This window comes from Dryobates pubescens, chromosome 40 (genome assembly GCF_014839835.1).
Source record: "Dryobates pubescens isolate bDryPub1 chromosome 40, bDryPub1.pri, whole genome shotgun sequence".
Taxonomy (NCBI): domain Eukaryota; kingdom Metazoa; phylum Chordata; class Aves; order Piciformes; family Picidae; genus Dryobates; species Dryobates pubescens.
In genome coordinates this window covers 86,967-108,890 of record NC_071651.1, presented here as the reverse complement: position 1 = coordinate 108,890, position 21,924 = coordinate 86,967, and the positions used below count along the sequence as shown (strand labels likewise).

Below are 21,924 nucleotides of genomic sequence, written 5' to 3'. Positions count from 1 at the left end.
CCTTTGTTTTCCTCCACCCCTCGGGAGCTGGGCAGGAAGCTGGCAGTGCCATGGGGCTGGCAGCTCCTCCTGCCCTGCTGCAAGTCAGCTCCTGCCCCCCCTGCCTCCAGAGCCCTGATTAGATCTGGAACCCTCCTGCAGCCTCTTCCAACGCCCCCAGAGCAGGGCTGGAGGCTCCAGGAGCCAAGGCACCAAGGTCAGAGCTGCCCCTTCCCAGCCCTGGCAGCTGGGGCACTGCCAACAGCTCCCTGCCAGGAGGGGCTCAGGGCAGGCTCCAGCTGGGGGCAGGCCCAGGGGAGGCTACAGAGAGGAGTCCCAGAAGGGTCTGAGGGCTTAAACCCAACCCTGGCCCAGGAGCTGCCAAGGTGGAATCCCTCTGCTGTGTGGGGCCAGGGCATGGGGCAGGGAGGAGGCAAGGAGGGGAGGGAGGGAAGGGGCCAGGGGAGGAAGGGTCAAGCTCTGCTCTTCAGCCAAGCTTTGGTACCTCTCCCACAGCTGAGGCAGAGGTCCTGCAGCAGAGTCCTGCATGGGCTCAGGGACTGGGCTGGGTGGGAAGGGACCCTGAGAGGATCCAGGTCCAACCTCCTGCCATGGGGCTCCCCAAGCCCTGCCCTAGGGGGCACCAGGGGCTGGGGGCTCCCCAAGGCCTCCTCCACCACCAGCTGGGGCTCTGCCTCCCCCAAGCCCTTCCCCTCCCTGCTGGGGCTGCAGGCAGAGGCAGCAGCCAGGAGCTGCTTTCCTCTCCCCCCTTGCCCCCTGCTTATCTGCCGAGGCTCCCAGACAGACTCCAGTGGAAACTCTGCCTCCAAGCTTAGTCACCAAGATCCCACAGCTGATAGCTGCTGGCCCAGCTCTGCCTCCCAGTCACAGCCCCAGGGCTGCACCCAGCTAATTGCAGGGCACAGCAAGGAGGGGCCGGGGGGAGGCATCTGCCCCAACCACCCCCCCAGAGGAATTCCTTCCACAGAGCTCTCTCCCCTGTGGTGACCTCTCTGCAACTCCCTGAGAGCAGGCTGGGGGTGAGGTGGGGCTGAGGGAGCTGGGGGGGGTGAGGCTGGAGGAGAGGAGGCTGAGGGGAGACCTCCTGGCTCCCTGCAGAGGAGGCTGGGGCCAGGGGGGGCTGAGCTCTCCTGTCCCAAGGGATGGCACAGGGGGAGATGGCCTCAGGCTGCCCCAGGGCAGGCTCAGCTTGGCCATGAGGAACAATTTCTGCCCCCTGAGGCTGGCCCAGGCCTGGCCCAGGCTGCCCAGGGCAGTGCTGGAGCCCCCAGAGGGGTTTCCAAGCCCTGCAGCTGTGGTGCTGAGGCTTTGGGGCAGCTTTGGGGCAGCCCTGGGGCAGGGCTGGGGCTTGGCCTGGCTGAGCTCCAAGGTCTCCTCCAAGCCAAACCATCCTCTGCCCCTGAGCTGCTGCCAGCCCAGGCTGAGGGCAGCTGCAGAGCTCGGCTGCGGGGCTCATGGCTGCGGGGGGCAGCTGCGGGGGGCAGCTGCGGGGCTCACGGCTGCGGGGGGCAGCTGCGGGGCTCACGGCTGCGGGGGGCTCACGGCTGCGGGGCTCACGGCTGCGGGGGGCTCTCGGCTGCGGGGGGCTCTCGGCTGCGGGGGGCAGCTGCAGGGGGCAGCTGCCAGCTCCCTCCCATGACTTGGATCACTTCAAAGGCCACTGGGGCAGGGTGGCAGCCTCAGGTGGCCTCAATCTTTGCCACCAACATTATGGCTTTGTTGATGCCAGGACCTTGACTCCTGGCCCCTCCCTGGGGCTCTCTGGGTCAGAGCTCTGCCAAGGTGGAGCCTTCCCCCCCCCCCTCCCCTGCAGACCTTGAGAGCCAACTGAGCCCTGCCTGGCTTCCAGGGCAGGCTGGGGAAGGGCTCTGCTGCCAGACCTGAGCTGGCCCCAGCTGGGGCATGGAAAGCAGCTGGGGTGGCTCTGCCACCCTCCTGCTCCTCCCCTGGGGGCAAGGGGAGGCAGGGTCAAGCTCTGCACAGCCCCAACCCTCCCAGCCTGGCTGTGACCTCCTCTGGCCCTCTGCAGGGCTTGGGGCATCTCCACCCTCCTCTGGGCAGCCTGGGGCAGGCTCTGCACCAGCCTCAGGGTGCAGAGCTCCCAAGGGTCCAAGGGGTGGAGGGGAGGGCTGGGGGCTGCCTGCTGGGGCTCTGCTCTCCCTCTGCCTTCCTGCTGCTGGGGCAGCAACTTGCACTCTTGGCAGGAACCTGTTTGCCTCTTTTGCAAGAAGGGAGCAGCTCTGGAAGAGGAGGAGGAGGAGGGCTTGGAATGTGCCACATGCAGGGACAGCTTCCCCTCTCCTCTCCTGGCCTTGCCTGGATTGCTGGGAGAGGAGTGGAGGGGGAAAACACCATGAGATCCCTGGGCTGCTGCTCCTCTCCTGGAGTGAAGGATGGGGAAATGCTTGGCCAAAGTGGTTTGGAGTGAGAGGAGGAGGAAGTGGGAGAAAGGCAGGCAGGAGGCAGGACAGGGAATGGTTTGGGCTGGAAAAGGTCTGCAGGGAGAGCCTGGCACAGGCTGCCCAAGGAGGTTGTGGATGTTCCCTCCCTGGAGGTGCTCCAGGCCAGGCTGGATGAGGCCCTGAGCAGCCTGGGGCTGGGGGGAGCTGTCCCTGCCCCTGGCTGAGCCTGGAGCTCCCTTCCAGCCCAAACCCTTTCTGTGCATCTCAGCTGCTGGCTCCAGGGGCTGAGCTGACACCACCCTGGCCACAGGGCTCTGGAACTGCTCTCCAGGCAGGGAGACTGCCCCTGGGCAGCCTGGGCCTCATGGCCAAGCTGAGCCTGCCCTGGGGCAGCCTGAGGCCATCTCCCCCTGTGCCATCCCTTGGGACAGGAGAGCTCAGCCACAGCCTCCCTGAGAGGCAAACTCCTGCTCCCAGCCCAGGCCTCCTCCAGCTGTGGCCTCCCTGGGGCAGAGCAGAGGGCAGCAGAACCTCCCCTGCCCTGCTGGCCACACTCCTCTGGCTGCCCCCCAGCCCCCCCTGGGGCCTCCTTGCCCCCCAGGGCAGGCTGCTGGCTCCTGGGCACCTCCTTGCCATGTCCCTCTCAGCACCACCTCCAGGTCCAGCAGCAGCCAGGCTGGGGGACACCAAATCCCTCTCCTTGCCTCAGCCAGCACCCAGCTCCAAGCCTCCAGGCCAGGGGGACCCCAAGCTCCTCAGACCTCCTGCCCCAGCTCTGCACAGGTGCTCAGCACCCCTCTGAGGACACCAAGGTGAGGGAGCAGCTCCCAGCTCTGCCCAAGGCCACTTCTGTTCCACCAAGCTAAGCAGGGCTAAATATAGCCCTGGCTGCTATCTTATCTCTGTCCCTGTTCCCCAGCACTGTTTGAGAGCCCCAGGAGCTCACCTGAGAGGAGGAGGAGGAGGAGGAAGCCTCCAGCTCAGCACTGCCCAGGAGCCCACAGCCAAGTGAAGCCTTCCTGGAAGGGGTTGGCCTGGAAGGGACCTCAAAGATCCTTCAGCTCCAACCCTCCCCCAGCCGGGCTCAGGGACACCAGGACCAGCCCAGGGCCTCCTCCAGGCTGGTGCTGAACCCCTCCAGGGAGGGGACATGGTTCACATCCCACCCCACCAGGAGGTGACCCAGGGCAAGCCCCTGGCAGGGCAGGGGCAGCTCTGAGCCCACAGCCAGGGGGCTTTGGAAGCTCTCCAGGGATGGAGACTCCACCACCTCTGGGCAGCCTGCTGCAGGCTCTCCACCCCCTGGCAGTCCCTCCCCATGCTTAGGTGGAGCTCCTGAGGGCCAAGCCTGTGCCCCTGGGGGTGAGCAGAAGGGCTCTGCAGAGCTGGGCATCGCTCCTGGGCACCAGCAGCCCCCAGAGAAGCTCTTCAGGGCCAGGTAGAACCTCCTGGCTCCATCACCTCCTCTCCTGGGGCTCCTCCTGGGCCACCTTGCTGGCTGTGGCCTTCCTTTGGCTCTGCTCCAGCTCAGGCCAGGCTGTGGGGGAAGCTTCCTGGGGCAGAGGAGAAGGGCTCAGGACCTGGCAGCTTTCCTCCCTCTCCAGCCCTGGGCCCTGGCTCTGGGGCTCCTCTCTGCCTGCTGGAGATGTTTCCCCTCCCACCCCACCAGCCCTTCCTCCTCCTCTGCCCCCTCCTTGCCTTGATCCCCTGGTGGGGCTCTGCCCAGGGCTGGCTCCTCTCCCTCCCCAGGGCTTGGTCCTTCCTTGAGGAAGATGAAGGTCATCTGCCCTCCTTCCTCCCCCTTCCCAGAGCCATTTCTGCTGGGGGTGGATGCAACCAGCTCAGTGGGAAGAGGCAACCTGGCAGAGGAGCTCCAGGAGCAGCTCTCCCAGTGGGCTTCAACCCACCCCAGGCATGGAGAGGCTTTGGGGTGGCCTTGGTGCCACTGCCCAGGCAGGGAGGCAGCTCCAGGGCTGCTGGGGAGGTTGTGACTCATTTGCTCCTCTGCCTTTCTGCTGAGTAAGGTCCTCAGAGGCCAGCAGACAGCAGGGCAGCAGCAGAGGTCCATGGAATGAGGTTGGGTTGGGAAGGGAGCTCAAAGCTCAGCCAGCTCCAAGCCTCCTGCCATGCCCAGGGACAGCTCCCCCCAGCCCCAGGCTGCTCAGGGCCTCATCCAGCCTGGCCCTCAGCACCTGCAGGGAGGGGGCAGCCACAGCCTGAAGCCTGGAAAGAGCTCCCTGAGCCCTGCTCCTCAGGCAGGCACTGCCCAGGGCTGCAGCCTGGCCCCTGCTGAGGGACCTTGGCCTCTCCTCACCACTGCCCAACCCTGGGAGGCTTCTTGCTCAAGGGAGCAGTGGGAAAGCAGTGGGAGGAGGTGGTGGCCACTGCAGCCCAGCACTGGGAGACTGGAAACAGCCTCTGGAGCAGCCAAGTGTCCAGAGCCAAAGGCTGAGCCAAGGACAGGGCAGGTGGAGAGGGACTGGGACAGAGCCCCCCTGGGCTGGGCACTGGGGGGGCACAGCTGGCAGCCTGGGGGCAGCCTTGGGCTCCTCAGGACCAGGAGGACTTTGAGGGCTGCAGCAGGGCCAGGGAAGGGCAAGGGAGCTGGGGAGGGGGCTGGGGGAGAGGAGCAGCTGAGGGAGCTGGGGGGTTGAGGCTGGAGGAGAGGAGGCTGAGGGGAGACCTCCTGGCTCCCTGCAAGTGCCTGAGGGGAGGCTGGGGCCAGGGGGGTGCTGAGCTCTCCTGTCCCAAGGGATGGCACAGGGGGAGATGGCCTCAGGCTGCCCCAGGGGGGGCTCAGCTTGGCCATGAGGAACAATTTCTGCCCCCTAAGGCTGGCCCAGGCCTGGCCCAGGCTGCCCAGGTGGAGCCTCCCTGCCTGGAGGGCTCCAAAACCTCTCCCCCTGTGCCCAGCCTGGGGCTGGCTCTCGGAGGAGACCCCCAGGATCCAGCCAAGCCCCTTCAGCCCTTCGGCCTGGATGATCTCAAAGGCTTCTTCCAAGCTCTCTGAAGAGCCACACAGACTTCCCAGGAGAGAGCAGGAAGCCCTCCTGGACCCAGAGCACCTCCTCCAACACCCCCTCCCCCCCAGCTGTGCCACCCAGAGCCCGCTGGGCACCAGAGGCCCCCCCAGGAGTGGTGTCTGGGGCAGGAGTCACTCACCAGGAGGCTGCAGAGGGCAGCTGGAGGAGGCAGGGCAGCAGGTCCAGCCCCTGGAGCAGACACCATCAATTCCTGGAAGGGTGGAAACTGCTGTGAGATGCAGAGATAAAGGCTCCCAGGAGCTGGCTGCCAGCACCCCTGCCCCCAGCCCCCCTCCCTCCCCCTGCCCTCACCTGGGGCTGCAGACTGACCCTGCCCTTGAACCTCCCAGATAAGGACCTGGGCTGGGACACTGCTCCAGACACCAACACAGAGCTGGAAGCAGAGCAGCACCAGAGGCTGTCCTGGGCACAGACCCCTCAGCTCTGCCCACTCTGAGCCCCCCAGCAGTGGCAGGAGGGGGACCCCTGCCCAGCCTGAGGCCCCAGCCCCAGCTGCAGCAGGAGGGGGACCCCAGCTGGGGCAGGAGGGGGACCCCTGCCCAGCCTGCTGCAGCTGAGGAGCTTCACCCTGAGCCGTTGGGAGCCTCTGACCCTCCTCTTATCTCCTTGGACTTTTGCTCCCCTGGCATTTCCCTCCCTGCCCTCTGCCCAGGCAGCTCTCAGCCCAACACCAGCTCCAGATCCTCTTCCAAACCCAGGGCTTGGGGTCCCCCCACCCCGCAGCTCAGCTGGGAGGGAGCCTCCAAAGGAGCTCCTGGGACAGCTCCCACCCTTACCAAGGCCTTCAGGTTGGCATCTCCCTGCTGGGTGCCAACCTGAGACCCTCCCCACACAGAGCCCAGAGCTGAGAGGTGAAGTCCCCAGGGGCTGCATCCCAGCCTGGAGGGGCTGGGAAGGGACCTCTGGAGCTCCCCCAGCCCAACCCCCCCAGCTCATGGAGGAGAGGAAGCTGCTGGGGTTCCAGCAGGGCAAGAGGAGAGGCCAGAGGAGGCTGGAGAGGGCGCAGCCCCCCAGCCCCAGCAGGGCTTCCCCAGCCCCTTGCCCAGGGGCACAGTGCCCAGGGGGGGTTGGAAGCTCTCCACAGCCTCCCTGGGCAGCTCCAGGCCTCCAGCAGCCTCACCCCAAACTACTTTCCCCTCCTGCCCTCCCCTCTCTGCCCCTTGGCCTGGCCCTGGGCACCACTCAGCAGATGCCAGCCCCAGCCTCTTGCCCCCCCCAGCTCCTTCAGCTCTTGCTGAGCACTGCTCAGAGCCCCTCTGGGGCTGCTCTGCTGCAGGCTCTCAGCCCCAGGGCTCAGCCTCTGCTCCTCAACAGATCTGCTCCAGGGCTCCCCAGCCTCCTCTGGCCTCTCTCCAGCCCTTCCCTGGCCCTCTGCAGCTGGGGAGCCCAGGGCTGGCCCCAGGCCTCCTCCAGCTGTGGCCTCCCTGGGGCAGGGCAGAGGGCAGCAGAGCCTCCCCTGCCCTGCTGGCCACACTCCTCCCCTTCAGCTGAAGGGAAACCCTCCTGGGTTAGCATCGAATGTCCCTCCCCAGGTCCCCATCACCCTTCCGATGCCACCTCTGCCCTAGCCAGTTACAGGAGGGCACCACAGGACCCCTCCAGGGCAGGACCCCCTCTCTGTGCCACCTCCTTGCTCCATCCCCCTTCCTCCCCCACCCTGTGCTCGGAGGGAAGTCCCTTCCAGCCCCGTGGCCACACACAGCTCTCCTGGGACCTCCTTGCTGCCAACAGCTGGACCCAGGAGGTTCACCCTGGCGCCACCAGCCCTGGCCCTGCACCCAGGCAGCCTTCCTCCCAGGGCTGCCCTCCTCCCCTGCACAGGCAGCAGAGCTGCCCCAGCCTGGCAGCAGCTCCTGCCCTGCTCTCCACCCCACAGGGGATGGAAGCCACTTCCAACCACCTTCAGCTCCCAGCTTTCATCTCCCACCTCCCAGCCTCTCCTTCCCGTCCCCCTCTCTCCCACCTCACCCCTCTCCCTCACTCCTCTCCCTTCCTCCTTCACCTCCTCCATTCATCCTCATTCCTTTTTCTTGCTCCTTGCCTTTGCTCTTCCTTCTCCCTTCCTTCCTCCTCACTCCTCTTCCTCATTCTTCTCCCTTCATCCTCATTCTTTTTTCTTGCTTCTCTCCCTTTTCCTTCCTCCCTTCTCCTCATTCCTCTCCCTCCCTTCCTTCCTCTCCCCTCCCTTCCTCATCCCCCCTCCTCTCCCTCGGGGTTATGTGATGCTGCAGGACATCTCCCCGGAGCCCTGCGATGCCCTCCCGCGGCTCTGGGCCAGACCACCTCAGCCCGGCACGGATCCTGGGGGGGGGACACCCCACTTTCACATCGCCAGCGCCCCGGGCACCGCTCCCAGCCCCCGCTGCGGTTTGACTCAGTTCGTCCCAGCAGAGGCTTTCTTCGAATGAGTAAAGGACAACCTCCGCTTCCTCCCCCCGCGCAGCCAGGTTGTGACTTTCCTCCTCCCCACCACCGCCTCCGGGGATGCTCTCCGAGCACCGAGCCCCTGCCTCGGCTCCTTCCTCGCTCCCCAGCGGGCAGAGGAAGCACTGCCAGGACCCAGGGACCCCGTCGCCCCCTCCCCAGGGCAGGACCTCGAGCAGACGGAGCGGACCCGCGTTGCCCCAGACGGTTGGTGCCGCTTCAGCCCATCCGAGGAGGAAGATGAGTCACTGCCCAGCTCGTGTGGGAGGAGAGCAGCACCGCAGCAGGCTGCGGAGCCAGCGGCTGCCTGCTCGCAGCCTTCCCCCCCCGCCCCCGGGGTTCCGAAGAAACTTTGCCGTGCTGGAGGCACCAAGCACGCTCCGAGCCCGGGGAGGAAGGAGAAGAGAAAGGAGAAGCTCAGACCCCCAAAAGCGCTTCGGCAGCCCCTCCAGCTCCCTTTGGGTGCTCAGGCAGCACCCCGGGGTGCCCGCGTTTGGTGTGGGGATAAGGAACTCCCTCCTCCTTCTCCTCTTTCCGGAGGGGCTGCAGGAAGATCCCCAGGGTCCGGAGCAGCACCCTGCCCCAGGGAGAGGAAGCAAAGTGGAACGCCCCCAAACCCAGGGAAGCCAGATACACCCCCAAGGAAGGGTTTGGAGGGACCCCCCCAGAGAGGAGCACAGAAGGACAGGACACGAGGAGGGGACAAGGATGACCTCCCAGGGAGGCTGAAGCTCGGGAAGGGGCTCAGGGCTGTGGAAGGAAAAGGGGGGTGGGGGGCACACAACTAGGACCAGCTGCCCCCCACGCTGACCCGAGGGGGGAATCGCCAAGCAGCCAGAATTCGGGGGTGGAAGGAAAGCACCCCCCAGAGCAGCTGCATTCAGCCCCCAGCTCCAAGTCGAACCCCAACTTCTGCACACAGACCTGAGGCTGGGCAGCACTAGGAGGACCCTGACACCCCCAAGCCCCCCCCCAGCTCACAGAGAGCTTGAGAGGGACACAGAGCTCCCCCCAGCTCCAAGGGGGCCCCTTTAAAATCCCTGACACCCAGCTGGGAGGGGCGTCAGGGGGCGCCCATGGGACCCTCACCCTGGGGGGGCCCAAACAGAGAGACGATTCCAAAGCAGAACGGGGCACCAAGGGACCCCCGTGCCCAGGCTGGACCCCAAAACTGGGAACACAGCACTGAGGAGAGAGAGAAGGGAAATAGCCCCAACAAGAGCCCCGGACCTCGGGGGGGACTCCAAGCACCCCCACTACACTCCTATGGGAACCCCTGGACCGTGGCGGGGGCCGACAACGACTCAGAGCAACCCCCGCGCCCCCATAGGACCCTTCGAAGGGCAAGGAAGAGGCAGCGCGGACTCAGCAGTGACCTACATCCGTGCCCCGGGGCCCTGCGGGAGCGCCGCTACCACCTCCACCCCTGCTCAAGACTCCGTGGGAGTCGCCGAAAGTTTCCCCACGTCAGCTGCCGCTGCCACCCCCACCCGCTGCCGGTAACCACCGGAGCCACCGCTGCCCCCGAGACCCGGCTCACGGTGAGGCACCGAGCGGGGAGGGTCTCCCAGCGAAACAACAACCCGGGAGGGGGGCTCCAGGCGGACCCCTATGCCCCTAACCCAGCGCCCAGCCGGTACCTGCGCTCCCAGCGCCGCCGCCCCCTCCCTCCCGCTGCGCCCCGGAGCCGCCTTTTGACGGGAACCGGCCGGTGCCGCGCCACGCCTCCCGCCTGGGCCACGCCTCCGTCCCGCTCCCGCCAATGACAGCGCGGCCCCGCCTCGGGCCCGGCCCCTCCGCCTCGGGCCCCGCCCCCTCACACCCTATAAGGCTCGCCCTGCGCCAAACCCCTCCCATCAGGGGTACGGCCGCCCGCCGCGTCTCCGCCAATCACAGCGCAGCACCTTCCCTCCTGGAGCACGCCTCGTGCGCAGACCACGCCCATCGACACCATATAAGGCTCGTCCCGCGCCGAAACCCCGCCCGCAGGGGGCGTGGTGAAGGCGGGGGCGCGCTCGCACGTGGCTGCCCGCGGAAGGAGGGAGGGGGCTCGGCCGGAGCTGCCTGGGCGGGCGGGGGGTAAGGACCCCAAACGCCAGACCCCCCCTGCCAGCCTCCTCCCCCTCCGCACCTGCTGCCCCCTCCCATGGCCTGGGGGGAGCCCTGCGCTCCCATGGGGTTAGAGCTTTAGGGGGACTTCTGGGGGGGTTACTGGGGGCTGTCAAGCTGCCTCTGAAGTGTTGCTGGGGGCTATTAGGGTGCTGCTGGGGGAGTTTGGGGGGGATGCTGCTGCAGGGCATTTGGCGGGGGGGCAGAGCCCCTCCAATAGTCCCAGTGGGCTCAGGCAGCTTCCCCAAGGTGTGTGGTTAAGCCTTACCGGGACAGGGCCAACACCACCAGCACAGGAGTGCCCCCAGCCCAGCACCCCCAGTGCCAACCTTTGAGTGGCTTCACCACAATTCACCTTCAGCCTGGGGCCTCCTGGAGCTGTGGCCATGGCACCTGGGGCTGTGGTTTGGTGGCCATGGTGGTGTTTGGCTCCTGGTTGGATTGGGTGATCCCAGAGAGCTTTTCCAACCCAAACCATTCCCTGATTCCACAGCTGGAGCTGGGATTTGGGATTCAGTGATCTTGGGGAGGGGAAGGGGGGCTAAGCCCCCTCCAACCAGCTCTTCCCTTCCCCCAGCTCCAGGACAGGAGGAACCAAACCCATCCCTGTGTGGGTCAGCACTTAAGGAACTTCATTCACTGCAATGGTTTCATTCATCTCTGCTGTGATCACTCTGAGAGCTCAGTGGAAACCCAAATTCCTCCCCCCCTTCTTCCCCCCCCCCGGAATCACCTAAACCATAACAGCAGAAGTTAAGGGCAAAATTCCACCTTTCCAGGAGCCTCCTCAGCACCAGGACCCTTGGGAGCTGCTCTCCTGCTCATGGAAACTTTCTGGACCATTTAGTTTCACCTTCCCAGGAGCAAAGTGCTGGGAAGCAGGAGGCTTCCCAGCTTACTCCCCCCCCCTCCCTCCCCTCCCCTCCCCCTGCGGGCTCCGGAGCTCCCCAGGGTGCTGGCTGTGCACCCAAAGAAGGTCTTGGGAGCAGGATTGGACCACGCAGACCAAGACCCTCATGGATGAGAGGGATGGGGAGGGGAGGGGGAGAGGGAAAGCCACACGGAGACCCCCCAGGGGTGGGCTGTGGGGGTGAGCTCAAGCCTAGAGCAGACACCAGAGGATCTCCAGGGGAGAGGGGGAAGGAGCTTCCCTCAAAGACAGTGATGCAGTTCCCCCCATCCTGACCCCCCCCCCTGTGCCCTGCGTTGAAGCCCTTTCCCTCCCATTTCAAACCAGTTCCCCCCTCCCCCCCCAGCTCCACTGGGATGAGCAGAAGTGGGGGGGGGGGGGGGGGGGGAGGGGAGAGGCAATTCCCAACCCCACCCCAAAGCCCTCGGATTTTGCAACCACTTCCCAGGAACTCTTCACTCCCTGGGGATGGAGCCAGAGCCTGAGTCAGCTCTGGGGGAGCAGGATGGGGTCCCCCCCTGCCCCCCACCCTGGGGTGCTGCTGCCATGGGGAGGTGGCTCCAAGGGTGGCTGAGGTTTGTCCTTGTCCCTGTGGCCCTTGGGATTGGCTGGGAGGTGACCCAGCAGGGTTACCCCCGCCGTGGCCAAGGTGAGCTTTGATTCCTTCCTTCCCACTCCAGCCCTGGAGCCATCAGCATCCTCCCCCCAGCCCCTTCCTGGTCCCCATGGAGCTGGGGACCCCTCTGGAGCAGCAGCTGCTGGTCACAGCCCTTAGCCACCATCCCCAGCCCATGAATCCAATCCTCCTTCCCTGAAGCCATCTCCTCCCCTCCCTGGCTCCTGCCCAGGGGAAGGATTTTGCAGCCCAGGGATGTTGGCTCCTCACCACCTGATGGGGAGGGAGGGAGGGCAGAGCCCAAATTCCCTGCCCTGAGCTGGGTCAAGGTGGGAAAAGCAGTGGGAGAGAGGCTGGAAAACAGCTCCAGGCACCAGGGGGGGAGCAAAGGAAACCTCTCAGCAGCCAGAAGCTCCCTCAGGGCTTGGGGGCACAAAGGAGGCTGCAGGAGGAAGCACAGGAGGAAGGTTGGGTTGGGAGAGCTCCCTGAGATCCTCCAGGCCCAGCAGCAGCCCAGAGCCTGGCCCCAGGTGCCATGGCCACAGGGCTCTGGGCATGGGGACTCCACCAGCACCTCCCTGGGCAGCCTGGGCCAGGCCTGGGCCAGCCTCAGGGGGCAGAAATTGTTCCTCAGGGCCAAGCTGAGCCTGCCCTGGGGCAGCCTGAGGCCATCTCCCCCTGTGCCATCCCTTGGGACAGGAGAGCTCAGCCCCCCCTGGCCCCAGCCTCCCCTCAGGCACTTGCAGGGAGCCAGGAGGTCTCCCCTCAGCCTCCTCTCCTCCAGCCTCACCCCCTCCCAGCTCCCTCAGCTGTTCCTCCCTCCCCAGCCCTCTCCCCCAGCCCCCTGGCCCTGAGGAGCCCAAGGCTGCCCCCAGGCTGCCAGCTGTGCCCCCCCCGTGCCCAGCCCGGGGGCACCATCCCTGCCCTGCTGCCCACACTCTCACTGCTTGAGGACCACCTTGGCAGCCCTGCAGGCAAGCTGAGGTCAGCAGCAGCAGCTCCTGGGGCCCACACCTGAGCTCCCCCCCAGTGCTGTGCTGGTGCCAAGCAGGAGGTTGCTTTGCTGGCTGCCTGCAGCTTCTCCCCACCTGAAGATTCTCTCTGCTCCATCCCCTGGCTCGTTCCACACCCACCCCAGGGATGTTCTGTGCCACCAAATTGGCCCTAATGAAGCCTCCATTTCCTCCCAGACAGTTGTTTTTCCCTTCCTTCCCCCTCATTAAATCCATTTGCAGAGCCCTGCAGCAGCCTGGAGCCCCCCACGCAGCAGCACGGAGCTGCTGAACCCGGCAGGGGCCACGGAGGTTGGGTGACTGCCACCTCCCCTCTGCCCCCCCAGAGCCTCATTGTCTGCAGGGAGTTTGGGTTCAGGGGACACTGAGTAAACTCAGCAAGAGGCAACCTGGAGAGGGCTGACTGCAAGCCCTGGGCTTGGAGGTTTAGGCAGCGTGGGGAGAGGAGAGAGGGGAGGAAGCTGCTGGGGTTCAAGCAGGGCAGGAGGAGAGTCCTGCAGGCAGGGAGGGAGCAGCAGGGGAGGGCTGAGGGCTGGGCAGCAGCTCCCCAGAGCAGGGCCTGGCAGTGCTGGGGCACAGGAAGGTGCCCAGGAGCCAGCAGTGGCAAGGAGGCCCCGGGGGGGGCTGTGGGCAGCCAGAGGAGTGTGGCCAGCAGGGCAGGGGAGGTTCTGCTGCCCTCTGCTCTGCCCCAGGGAGGCCACAGGTGGAGGAGGCCTGGGGCCAGCCCTGGGCTCCCCAGCTGCAGAGGGCCAGGGAAGGGCTGGAGAGAGGCCAGAGGAGGCTGGAGAGGGCGCAGCCCCCCAGCCCCAGCAGGGCTTCCCCAGCCCCTTGCCCAGGGGCACAGTGCCCAGGGGGGGTTGGAAGCTCTCCACAGCCTCCCTGGGCAGCTCCAGGCCTCCAGCAGCCTCACCCCAAACTACTTTCCCCTCCTGCCCTCCACTCTCTGCCCCTTGGCCTGGCCCTGGGCACCACTCAGCAGATGCCAGCCCCAGCCTCTTGCCCCCCCACCAGCTCCCTCAGCTCTTGCTGAGCATTGCTCAGAGCCCCTCTGGGGCTGCTCTGCTGCAGGCTCTCAGCCCCAAGGCTCAGCCTCTGCTCCTCACAGAGCTGCTCCAGGCCCCTCAGCAGCTTCCCAGCCCCCCCTGGCCCTCTGCAGCTGGGGAGCCCAGAGCTGGCCCAGGCCTCCTCCAGCTGTGGCCTCCCCGGGGCAGAGCAGAGGGCAGGGACAGGTCCTGCACCCTGGGCTGGTGGTCTCCATCCCGGGTCAGGAGTCCTCACAGTGCAGGGCGAAGGTTCCGCAGCGGGATGAGGACCTCCGCAGTGGTACAGGAGGGCTCCGCACTGGGACGGACTGCTCCATACTGGGACGACCGGCCCCGTGCTGGGGTGGGAAGGTCCGTGGGGGTCAGGTGCCCCCCCCCGCCGGGGTCTGCGTGTGGCAGACTGGGCCGGGCGCCCCCACGCTGGTGCGGAAGGATGCCCTCCTGGGTCGGGTCCCCCAGCACCGCTGCTCAGCAGCCTCTCTGCCTCCCTCTCTCCCCAGCTGCCATCTCCCCTGCGCCCCCAGCCCCGCCCCCAGCCCCGCCCCCGGCATGTGCGCGCAGGCTGTGGCGCGTACGCAGCCTAGGACACGCCCACCCCCCCGCCCGGACCCTCCCACCTCCTCGCCCCGCCCCCAAGGACCCCCCAGCGTGGCTATGGCGCATGCGCACCTCTAACCCCGCCCCTCAGCCTGCGCATGGGGCGGGGCCACGGGTACCGCCTCTGCGGCGCCCCACCCCCGCGCTCCAGCGCACGCGCACTGTGGGCAGGGGCGCGCGGGGCGGGGCGCTTCGTCACGTGGGGCGGGGCAGGCCGCTAAGCCCCGCCTCTTGCAGTGACGCACGGCCGCGGCCGGACGTGTATTGGGCGGGGCTGACGGAAGGGGCGGGGCCTCATTGCCCCACCCTGTCCCTCTTCCGGTCCCTCCCTGCCCCATTTCCGGTCCCGCCGTGCGCCGGCTGCGTCAGGGGCGGGGTCGGGCGGAGCGCTGCCCGCGGCCTCCCCGCGCGGTTGTCATAGCGACGGCGACTGAGTGGGAGGCGGCGAGGCCGCGGCGGGGGGCTTGAGGGGCCCGGGCGGTACGGAGGAGCTTTTGGGGTACCCCTCGGCTGGGAGCTGTCCGTGAGGGGGGGGTCCAGGCCTCCGTGGATATGGCTGGGGATGTGGGGAGGGGGTCTCTGGGTGGGGGCTGTCTCTGTTTAGAGAGGCTGAGCCCCCCCTGAGCTGTCCCCAAGCAGGGGGTCTCCTCGAGCAGGGTGCTCTGGGCTGGGGGGAAGCAGTGCCGGGGGGGTGCTGGACCCCTCCCGGGGGTGGGGAAGTCGTCCCCGTGGGGGCCGTGGGTGAGGGGGGAAGCAGGCTGAGAAGCTACTGAACCTCCACTCCTGCTGCCTCTGCCCCAGGTTGTGCAGCTCCTCCCCCACAGCGAGGATGGGTTCTGCTCTCTCCCTCTCCGTCACTAACCCTCCCTCCAGGCAGAGGAAGAAGGCTGAGGAAGAGGGGGAGGAGGAAGATGAGGATTTGCTTGACAGCCAGGAGCGTGTGGAGGCCATTGCCAAGTTCCCCTATGTGGAGTTCACAGGGCAGGACAGCATCACCTGCCCCTCCTGCCAGGGCACAGGCTGCATCCCCACAGGTACCTGCTGCCCCAGGCTGAAACCCAGCAGGGAAAGCAGAGAACCCTCAAATCCCAGTCTGGAGGGGCTGGAAGGGACCTCTGGATCCCCCCCTGCCTACCCCCATCCTGCCCCAGCAGGGCTCCCCCAGCCCCTTGCCCAGGGGCACAGTGCCCAGGGGAGCTGGAAGCTCTCCACAACCTCCCTGGGCAGCTCCAGGCCTCCAGCAGCCTCACCCCAAACTGCTTCCTCCTCCTGCCCTCCCCTCTCTGCCCCTTGGCCCGGCCCTGGGCACCACTCAGCAGATGCCAGCCCCAGCCTCTTGCCCCCCCCAGCTCCTTCAGCTCTTGCTGAGCACTGCTCAGAGCCCCTCTGGGGCTGCTCTGCTGCAGGCTCTCAGCCCCAGAGCCCTCAGCCTCTGCTCCTCAGAGCTGCTCCAGGGCTCCTCAGCAGCTTCCCAGCCTCCCCTGGCCCCCTGCAGCCCTCCCCTGGCCCTCTGCAGCTGGGGAGCCCAGAGCTGGCCCCAGGCCTCTTCCTCCCTGGGGCAGAGCAGAGCAGAACCTCCCTTGCCCTGCTGGCCACGCTCTTCCCCTTCAGCTGCAGTGCAAAGCCTCCTTCAGTTAGCATCAAACGCTCCTCCTTTCCCTCCTGGGCTAATTGGGTCTGCGTTAATGAGCTGCTCTCTGCCTTCCAGAGCAGCTCAACGAGCTGGTGGCTCTGATACCCTACAGCGACCAGCGGCTGCGCCCCCAGAGGACGTAAGTGTGGAGCGGCAGAGCTGAGTGCAGCTTTGTGAGGGCACACAGGAGCTCTTTTGTCCTCTGCTTCCCCCTGTCTGCAGCCTCCTCTCCGGCCCGGGGTTTGTTTTTCGCCCCCCTGCCCCCCTCTGAGCTTTGCCAACAAACACAAAACTCAAAGCTCTGCCTGGAAATGCTTCCTGTGCAGCCCCCCCGGGCCGGGCTGAGCCTGCAGACAATGATCCCTCTCACACCCTTCAGCTCCCTGCCCCTTTCCTGGAGCTGCTGGGATGAGGGGGGGACCCAAAAATGATTGGGGAAGCACTTTGGGGGGCAAAAACCCAACAGGAAATGGGTTTGAGGTTCCTCATTAGTGACAGATTAAGCTGGGGCTGCTCAGACCTCAGGGAGTTGGAGCAGCACTTGTGTGGCCTCCAGGGCAGAACAAACCTCTCTTGTGTGCTGCGTGGGCTGGCTCTTGGGGGCAGCTGCAGATGGAGAGGGTCCTGCTCCAGGCTTGGGGCAACCCCCCCCCCCCCCCAGGTGTCTCCCCCACTGTGGAGAAGGGCTTGGGGGTGCTGGGGGTGAGTGCTGCCAGCCTAGCCCCAGCTGTACCCTGGGCCCTGCCTGGACCCTCCCTGCAGGGCTGGGGCCAGCTCTGGAGTCCTCAGCACAGCCCTGGACCTGTTGGGACAGGGCCAGAGGAGGCCACAGCAGTGCTGGAGGGCTGGGGACAGCGATTTGAGCAGGGCCTGTTGGGACAGGACAGGGAGGAGATGGTTTGAAGCTCAGAGAGGGAGAAGGGAGGGTGGTGAGAGCCTGGCCCAGGCTGCTCAGAGGAGCTTGGTGCTGCCCCATGTGGCCCTGGAGCCATCCTGGGGCCGGCTGGCCTGGGGCTGTGAGCAGCCTGGGGCTGCCCCTGGCTCGCTCTGGGTGAGCTTTCAAGGTCCTGGCCTGGGGCTGGGTGATAGAATCAGAGAATTGTCAGGGTTGGAAGGGACCTCAGGGCTCATCCAGCTCCAACCCCCCTGCCATGGGACCCCTCCCCCCAGCTCAGGCTGCTCAGAGCCACAGAGGAGCTTGGGTGGTGCCTCCAGCCCCAGGCAGCTGTGGCCCTGCACTGTGTGACCCCCTGGGCCCTTCTCTTGCAGGAAGCTCTATGTCCTGCTCTCAGTGCTGCTCTGCCTCCTGCTCTCAGGCCTGGTGGTCTTCTTCCTCTTCCCCCACTCAGTGCTGGTGGAGGATGATGGCATCAAGGTGGTGCAGGTGTGGTTTGACAAGAGGAACTCCGTGGTGCTCCTGGCCATCACCGTGAGGCTCTGCTGCCGCCTGCTCCCTCCGTGCTGAGGAGCCAGGAGGCTCCCTGCTCCTCCTCCTCACTCCTCTCCCTTCCCCCACCCCCTCCAGGCCACCCTAAGGATCAAGAACTCCAACTTCTACTCCGTGGCAGTGCCCAGCCTGACCAGCCAGGTGCAGTACATGAACACAGTGGTGGGAAGCCAGCAGCTCTCCAACCTCTCCAGCATCCAGCCCCGGAGTGACAAACTGGTACCCAGCTGCTTGCTGCCCTCCCTGCTCCTCCCCAGGGCCAGCAGCAAACCTGGGCCCTGCCCTCACTTCACCTGAGGGGGGTGGTCCAGACAGGACCCCCAGGGCTTTGCTGCTGTGGTTTAACTTCCACTGTGGAGCTCTCTGCTTCCCAGGGCAACCTCTGAGTTACCCCCAGGAGGACTCCAGGCCCAGCTGGATCTCTGTTACCCTCTCTTGCAGGTGAACTTCACAGTGAAGGCAGAGCTGGGTGGACCTTTCTCCTATGTGTAGTAAGCATCTGCTGGCTGTGGAAGTGAGGAAGGGGCTGGGCTGGAGCTGCTCTGGGAATGATTCCTTTGGGGTTGTTGCTCTGCTCCCTTCCTGCCCTTGCTGGCAAGGACTTGAGAGAGCCACTGGGGGCAGGTTGTGACCTGGCTCTTGGGGCCCAGATCTTGAGCTGAGTTGGCCCCAAAGAGGGGAAACAACCAGCAGGAGACCCCCAGGGACCCAAACTGCCTGCAGCCCTCCTGACATGCCTCTGCCTCTGCCTCCTCTTCTCTTTCCTCTCTTCCAGCTTCTTCTGCAGCTTTCCCAAGGTGAAGGTCCACAACATAGTCATCTTCATGAGGTAGGGAGGGGCTCTGCTGCCTTCCTGCTGCCACAGCAGAGCTGGGGGCCACAGAATGCTCTTGGCTTGGGAGGGAGCTCCAAAGGGCATCCAGTGCAACCCCCCTCCCCTGCAGTCAGCAGGGACACAGAACCACAGAGCTGTCAGGGCAGGAAGGGAGCTCAAGGCTCAGCCAGTCCCAGCCCTCTGCCCCGGGCAGGGACACCTCCCACCACAGCAGGTTGCTCACAGCCACCTCCAGAGATCCTCACAGCATCAACCAGGCTGGAAGAGACCTCCCAAGGTCATCAAGAGCCCTGCTGAGCCTCACCTGGAAGATCTCCAGGGATGGGACCTCAAGCACCTCCCTGGGCAGCCTGGTGCAGTGTTCTTGGCCAGCACCCAGCCTGCTTCCCTCTGCCAGGCTCCCACCCCCCAGCTGGCACAGAGGGCTGAGAAGTCAGCTGGGGAGGAGAGGACTCCAGGCTGAGCTGTCCCTGGGGGGTGCTGAGCTCCAGCTCTGCCTGGCCCTGCCCTCTGCAGACAGCAGAGACCTCAGGGGAGCTGCAGCTGTGCAGGGCCAAGAGGAGCTGTGCTGAGTGTAGAAGCTGCTGGGTTGTTTGAGGAGCCCCTGAGGGAACCTGGGGGGGTTGAGGCTGGAGGAGAGGAGGCTGAGGGGAGACCTCCTGGCTCCCTGCCAGTGCCTGAGGGGAGGCTGGGGCCAGGGGGGGCTGAGCTCTCCTGTCCCAAGGGATGGCACAGGGGGAGATGGCCTCAGGCTGCCCCAGGGGGGGCTCAGCTTGGCCCTGAGGAACAATTTCTGCCCCCTGAGGTTGGCCCAGGCCTGGCCCAGACTGCCCAGGAGCAGTCTCCCTGCCTGGAGGGGTTCCCAGGCCCTGCAGCTGTGGTGCTGAGGGCCAGGGCTTGGTGCTGGCCTGGGGTGGGAGCTGGACTGGATGAGCTTAAAGATCTCTTCCACCCCCAGGCACTCCCTGGTGTTTGGTGGGGGGGTTGCTGCTGCTGGTCCCATCCCCACCAGACTTCTCTTGCCCCCAGGACCGTGGTGAAGCTCTCCTACATTGGCCACAGCACCCAGAGCACTCTGGAGACTTACCACTACGTGGACTGCAGCACCAACTCCACAGCTGCCCCTGGCCTGCTGCCTCTGCTCTCCCTGCCTGCTGCTGGAGGAGCAACCAGAGCCCAGAGCAAGGCCTGAGGGCAGAGCTGAGGCCTGATGGACCTCTGGGAAGGGAGCAGCAACCTTGCAAGGGAAGCAGAAGGCTCAGTGAGAGACTTTGGTGGCTGAGAGCTTTGGGTGCCTGCTGTGGCACCTGGGTGGTGCTCATGCAGAGCCTGCCCCAGCACCAGGCTCCTGCTGGGCTCTGAAGGAAGCAGTCTGGGGGGCTCTGGACTCAGGCTTGTGGGGGGAAGGGGCTCAGCAGGTCCCAGCAGTTTCAAGCTGAGTCTTGCAGCTGCTCTGAGGCTCAGCACTGGCAGCTCCTGGCAGGGGGCACCTAATGAGTCCTGATTAATTTATTCCACTTCAAGCAGGGGCAGCAGGTCCCTGGCTGCTTCCAAAGCAGGAGGAGGGGTGGGAAGGGCTCAGCCTTGGAAGGAGCAGGCAGGAGGAGCCTCCACCTCCTGCTCTAAAAGCTGCTGCAGGAACCTTTGGAACCTTTCTCTGCTCTGCAGATTTGTTTTGTTTGCTGCCAGCTGGAGGCCACCAACAGCAAACTGCTCCCAGGGCACCAAAAGGTTTCACCCAGCTGGGGGCCTGGGGAAGGGTTTGTTTGGGTTCAGCCTTCCTCTTCCTTCTCCTCCACAGCCAGCCCTGAGCCTTCCTCCCCCACATTCAGCACCTAGAGGACTCCCAGCCTGGGTGGTGTGCTGTGGGGTGGGACCTTGGGGGGGTTCAGAAGCTGTCTGGAGCTGCTCTGCCAGCAAATAAATCAGCTCAGCTCAAGAGGTTCCTGTGTGCTCCCCTGGAGGGCTGCAGCCTGCCTCAGCTCCCCCTGCTGAGCCTGGCTGGGAGGGGGGCATGGAATTGGGTGGGGGAGGGATGGAATTGGGGGGGGGGATGGATTTTGGGGGGGTTCAGTGGAGGAGGCTCTGGTTGGGGGTGCAAAACCTCTCCAGTTCTGAAGGAGGAACTTTACTGCTCTGGGGGGTGGTGCAGTGCTGGCTTGGGTGGTCCTGAGCAGGGGCCTTGGTTGGAGGGGCTCTGGTTTGCCCCTCTGGGAATCAAAGCTGGGCTTAGAGTTTGTGCTCTCTGTTGTGTCATCTGCTGCCCACAGATCCTCCTCCTCCTGAGGGGCAGCCAGAGGAGTGTGGCCAGCAGGGCAAGGGAGGCTCTGCTGCCCCTCTGCCCAGCTAGAGGAGGAGGAGGCCTGGGGCCAGCTCTGAGCTCCCCAGATGCAGGGGGCCAGGGGAGGGCTGCAGGGGGGCAGGGGAGGGTTGCAGAGGGCCAGGGGGGCCTGGGAAGCTGCTGAGGGGCCTGGAGCAGCTCTGTGAGGAGCAGAGGCTGAGCCCTGGGGCTGAGAGCCTGCAGCAGAGCAGCCCCAGAGGGGCTCTGAGCAGTGCTCAGCAAGAGCTGAAGGAGCTGGGGGGAGCAAGAGGCTGGGGCTGGCATCTGCTGAGTGGTGCCCAGGGCCAGGCCAAGGGGCAGAGAGGGGAGGGCAGGAGGAGGAAGCAGTTTGGGGTGAGGCTGCTGGAGGCCTGGAGCTGCCCAGAGAGGTTGTGGAGCGCTTCCAACCCCCCCTGGGCACTGTGCCCCTGGGCAAGGGGCTGGGGGAGCCCTGCTGGGGCGGGGGGGGGGGGCTGGGGGCTCTCCAGAGGTCCCTTCCCAGCCCCTCCAGGCTGGGATTTGGGCACTCGGAGTGATTGTGTCTGACAGCAGCCAGCAGTGAGCTGGGCAGCAGCAATTAGTGGTTGATGCAGCAAAGCTTTTCTTGGCCTGGGGAAGGTTGTTTGGGTTGGAAAATCCTTTCCTAATCCCTCAATCCCTTCCTAATGATTTTCTCCTGCCAAGGACCTCAGGCTCCCAAGCCTGCAGGAGCTGCCTCAGGTGCTGCAGGAGCTGCTGCTGCCAGCCAGTGTCTCACCAACACCCCCAGGGCCCCAGAGGAACTTCAAAGAGGGGTTTGGGACCCCCCCCCCCCCAACCTTCCCAGCTGGGAAGAGAATTCTGCTGCCCCCACTCCAAACTGCTGCAAGCAGCTGAGCTTTTAGCCCAGGTCCTGCCCTGGGAGCCCTTCAGTTCCCACTCAACAGCTACCTGTTGTGCCCTGCACCTACCTCTGGAGCAGCCTTGCACCTCTGCCCTGCTCCCAAGGCTTCAGTTTCATTGACCTCTGCTGAGCAAATCCAGCAGCTGCTCTCCAGCTTTGTGCCTGCAAGCTCAGCTCCCCTGCCCAGGAGCCCTTGGAGCTGGAGCTGCCTGCACAACATTCACAGAGCTGGCAGGGCTGGAAGGGACCCCAAGGCTCAGGCAGCTCCAAGCCCCTGCCAGGGGCAGGGACCCCTCCCCCCAGAGCCCCCTCCAGCCTGGCCCTGAGCACCTCCAGGGCTGAGGCTTCCAGCACCTCCCTGGGCAGCCTGTGCCAGGCTCTCAGCACCCTCCTGGGGCAGAGCTTCTTCCTCACAGCCACTCTGAGTCTCCCCACTTCCAGTTCTGCTCCCTCTCCCCCAGTCCTCTCCCTCCCTGACAGCCTCCAAAGTCCCTCCCCAGCTTCCCTGGAGTCCCCTGCAGCCCCTGGGAGGCCACCAGAAGGTCTCCTGGAGCCTTCTCCTCTCTCAGGCTGTGCTCAGAGCAGCTCCAGCCCTCTGCTGCTCCTCCTGGCCCTGCTCTGGACACCTTCCAGCCCCTCCAGAGCCTT

The 21,924-nt window shown here is 65.7% G+C and overlaps 1 protein-coding gene across 1 annotated transcript; it reads left to right on the top strand.

Annotated features, from left to right (window-relative positions):
- The first annotated feature begins 14,964 nt into the window (after positions 1-14,964).
- On the top strand, positions 14,965-19,681 carry TMEM106C (transmembrane protein 106C). Its single transcript, XM_009899321.2, has 7 exons — positions 14,965-15,192; positions 15,867-15,930; positions 17,061-17,220; positions 17,317-17,457; positions 17,680-17,729; positions 18,014-18,067; positions 19,103-19,681. Exons 1-7 carry the CDS (start codon positions 14,988-14,990, stop codon positions 19,263-19,265), a joined length of 837 nt encoding a protein of 278 aa, XP_009897623.1. The 5' UTR covers positions 14,965-14,987; the 3' UTR covers positions 19,266-19,681.
- The last annotated feature ends 2,243 nt before the right edge of the window (positions 19,682-21,924 follow it).

What these genes read in the sequence shown, in the direction of transcription:
- TMEM106C (XM_009899321.2), top strand. Translation starts at nt 14,988, where the DNA reads ATGGGTTCTGCTCTCTCCCTCTCCGTCACTAACCCTCCCTCCAGGCAG. An exon ending in AGCCCCGGAGTGACAAACTG is followed by an intron (nt 17,458 to 17,679) that starts GTACCCAGCTGC and finishes CCTCTCTTGCAG; the next exon opens with GTGAACTTCACAGTGAAGGC. An exon ending in GGACCTTTCTCCTATGTGTA is followed by an intron (nt 17,730 to 18,013) that starts GTAAGCATCTGC and finishes CCTCTCTTCCAG; the next exon opens with CTTCTTCTGCAGCTTTCCCA.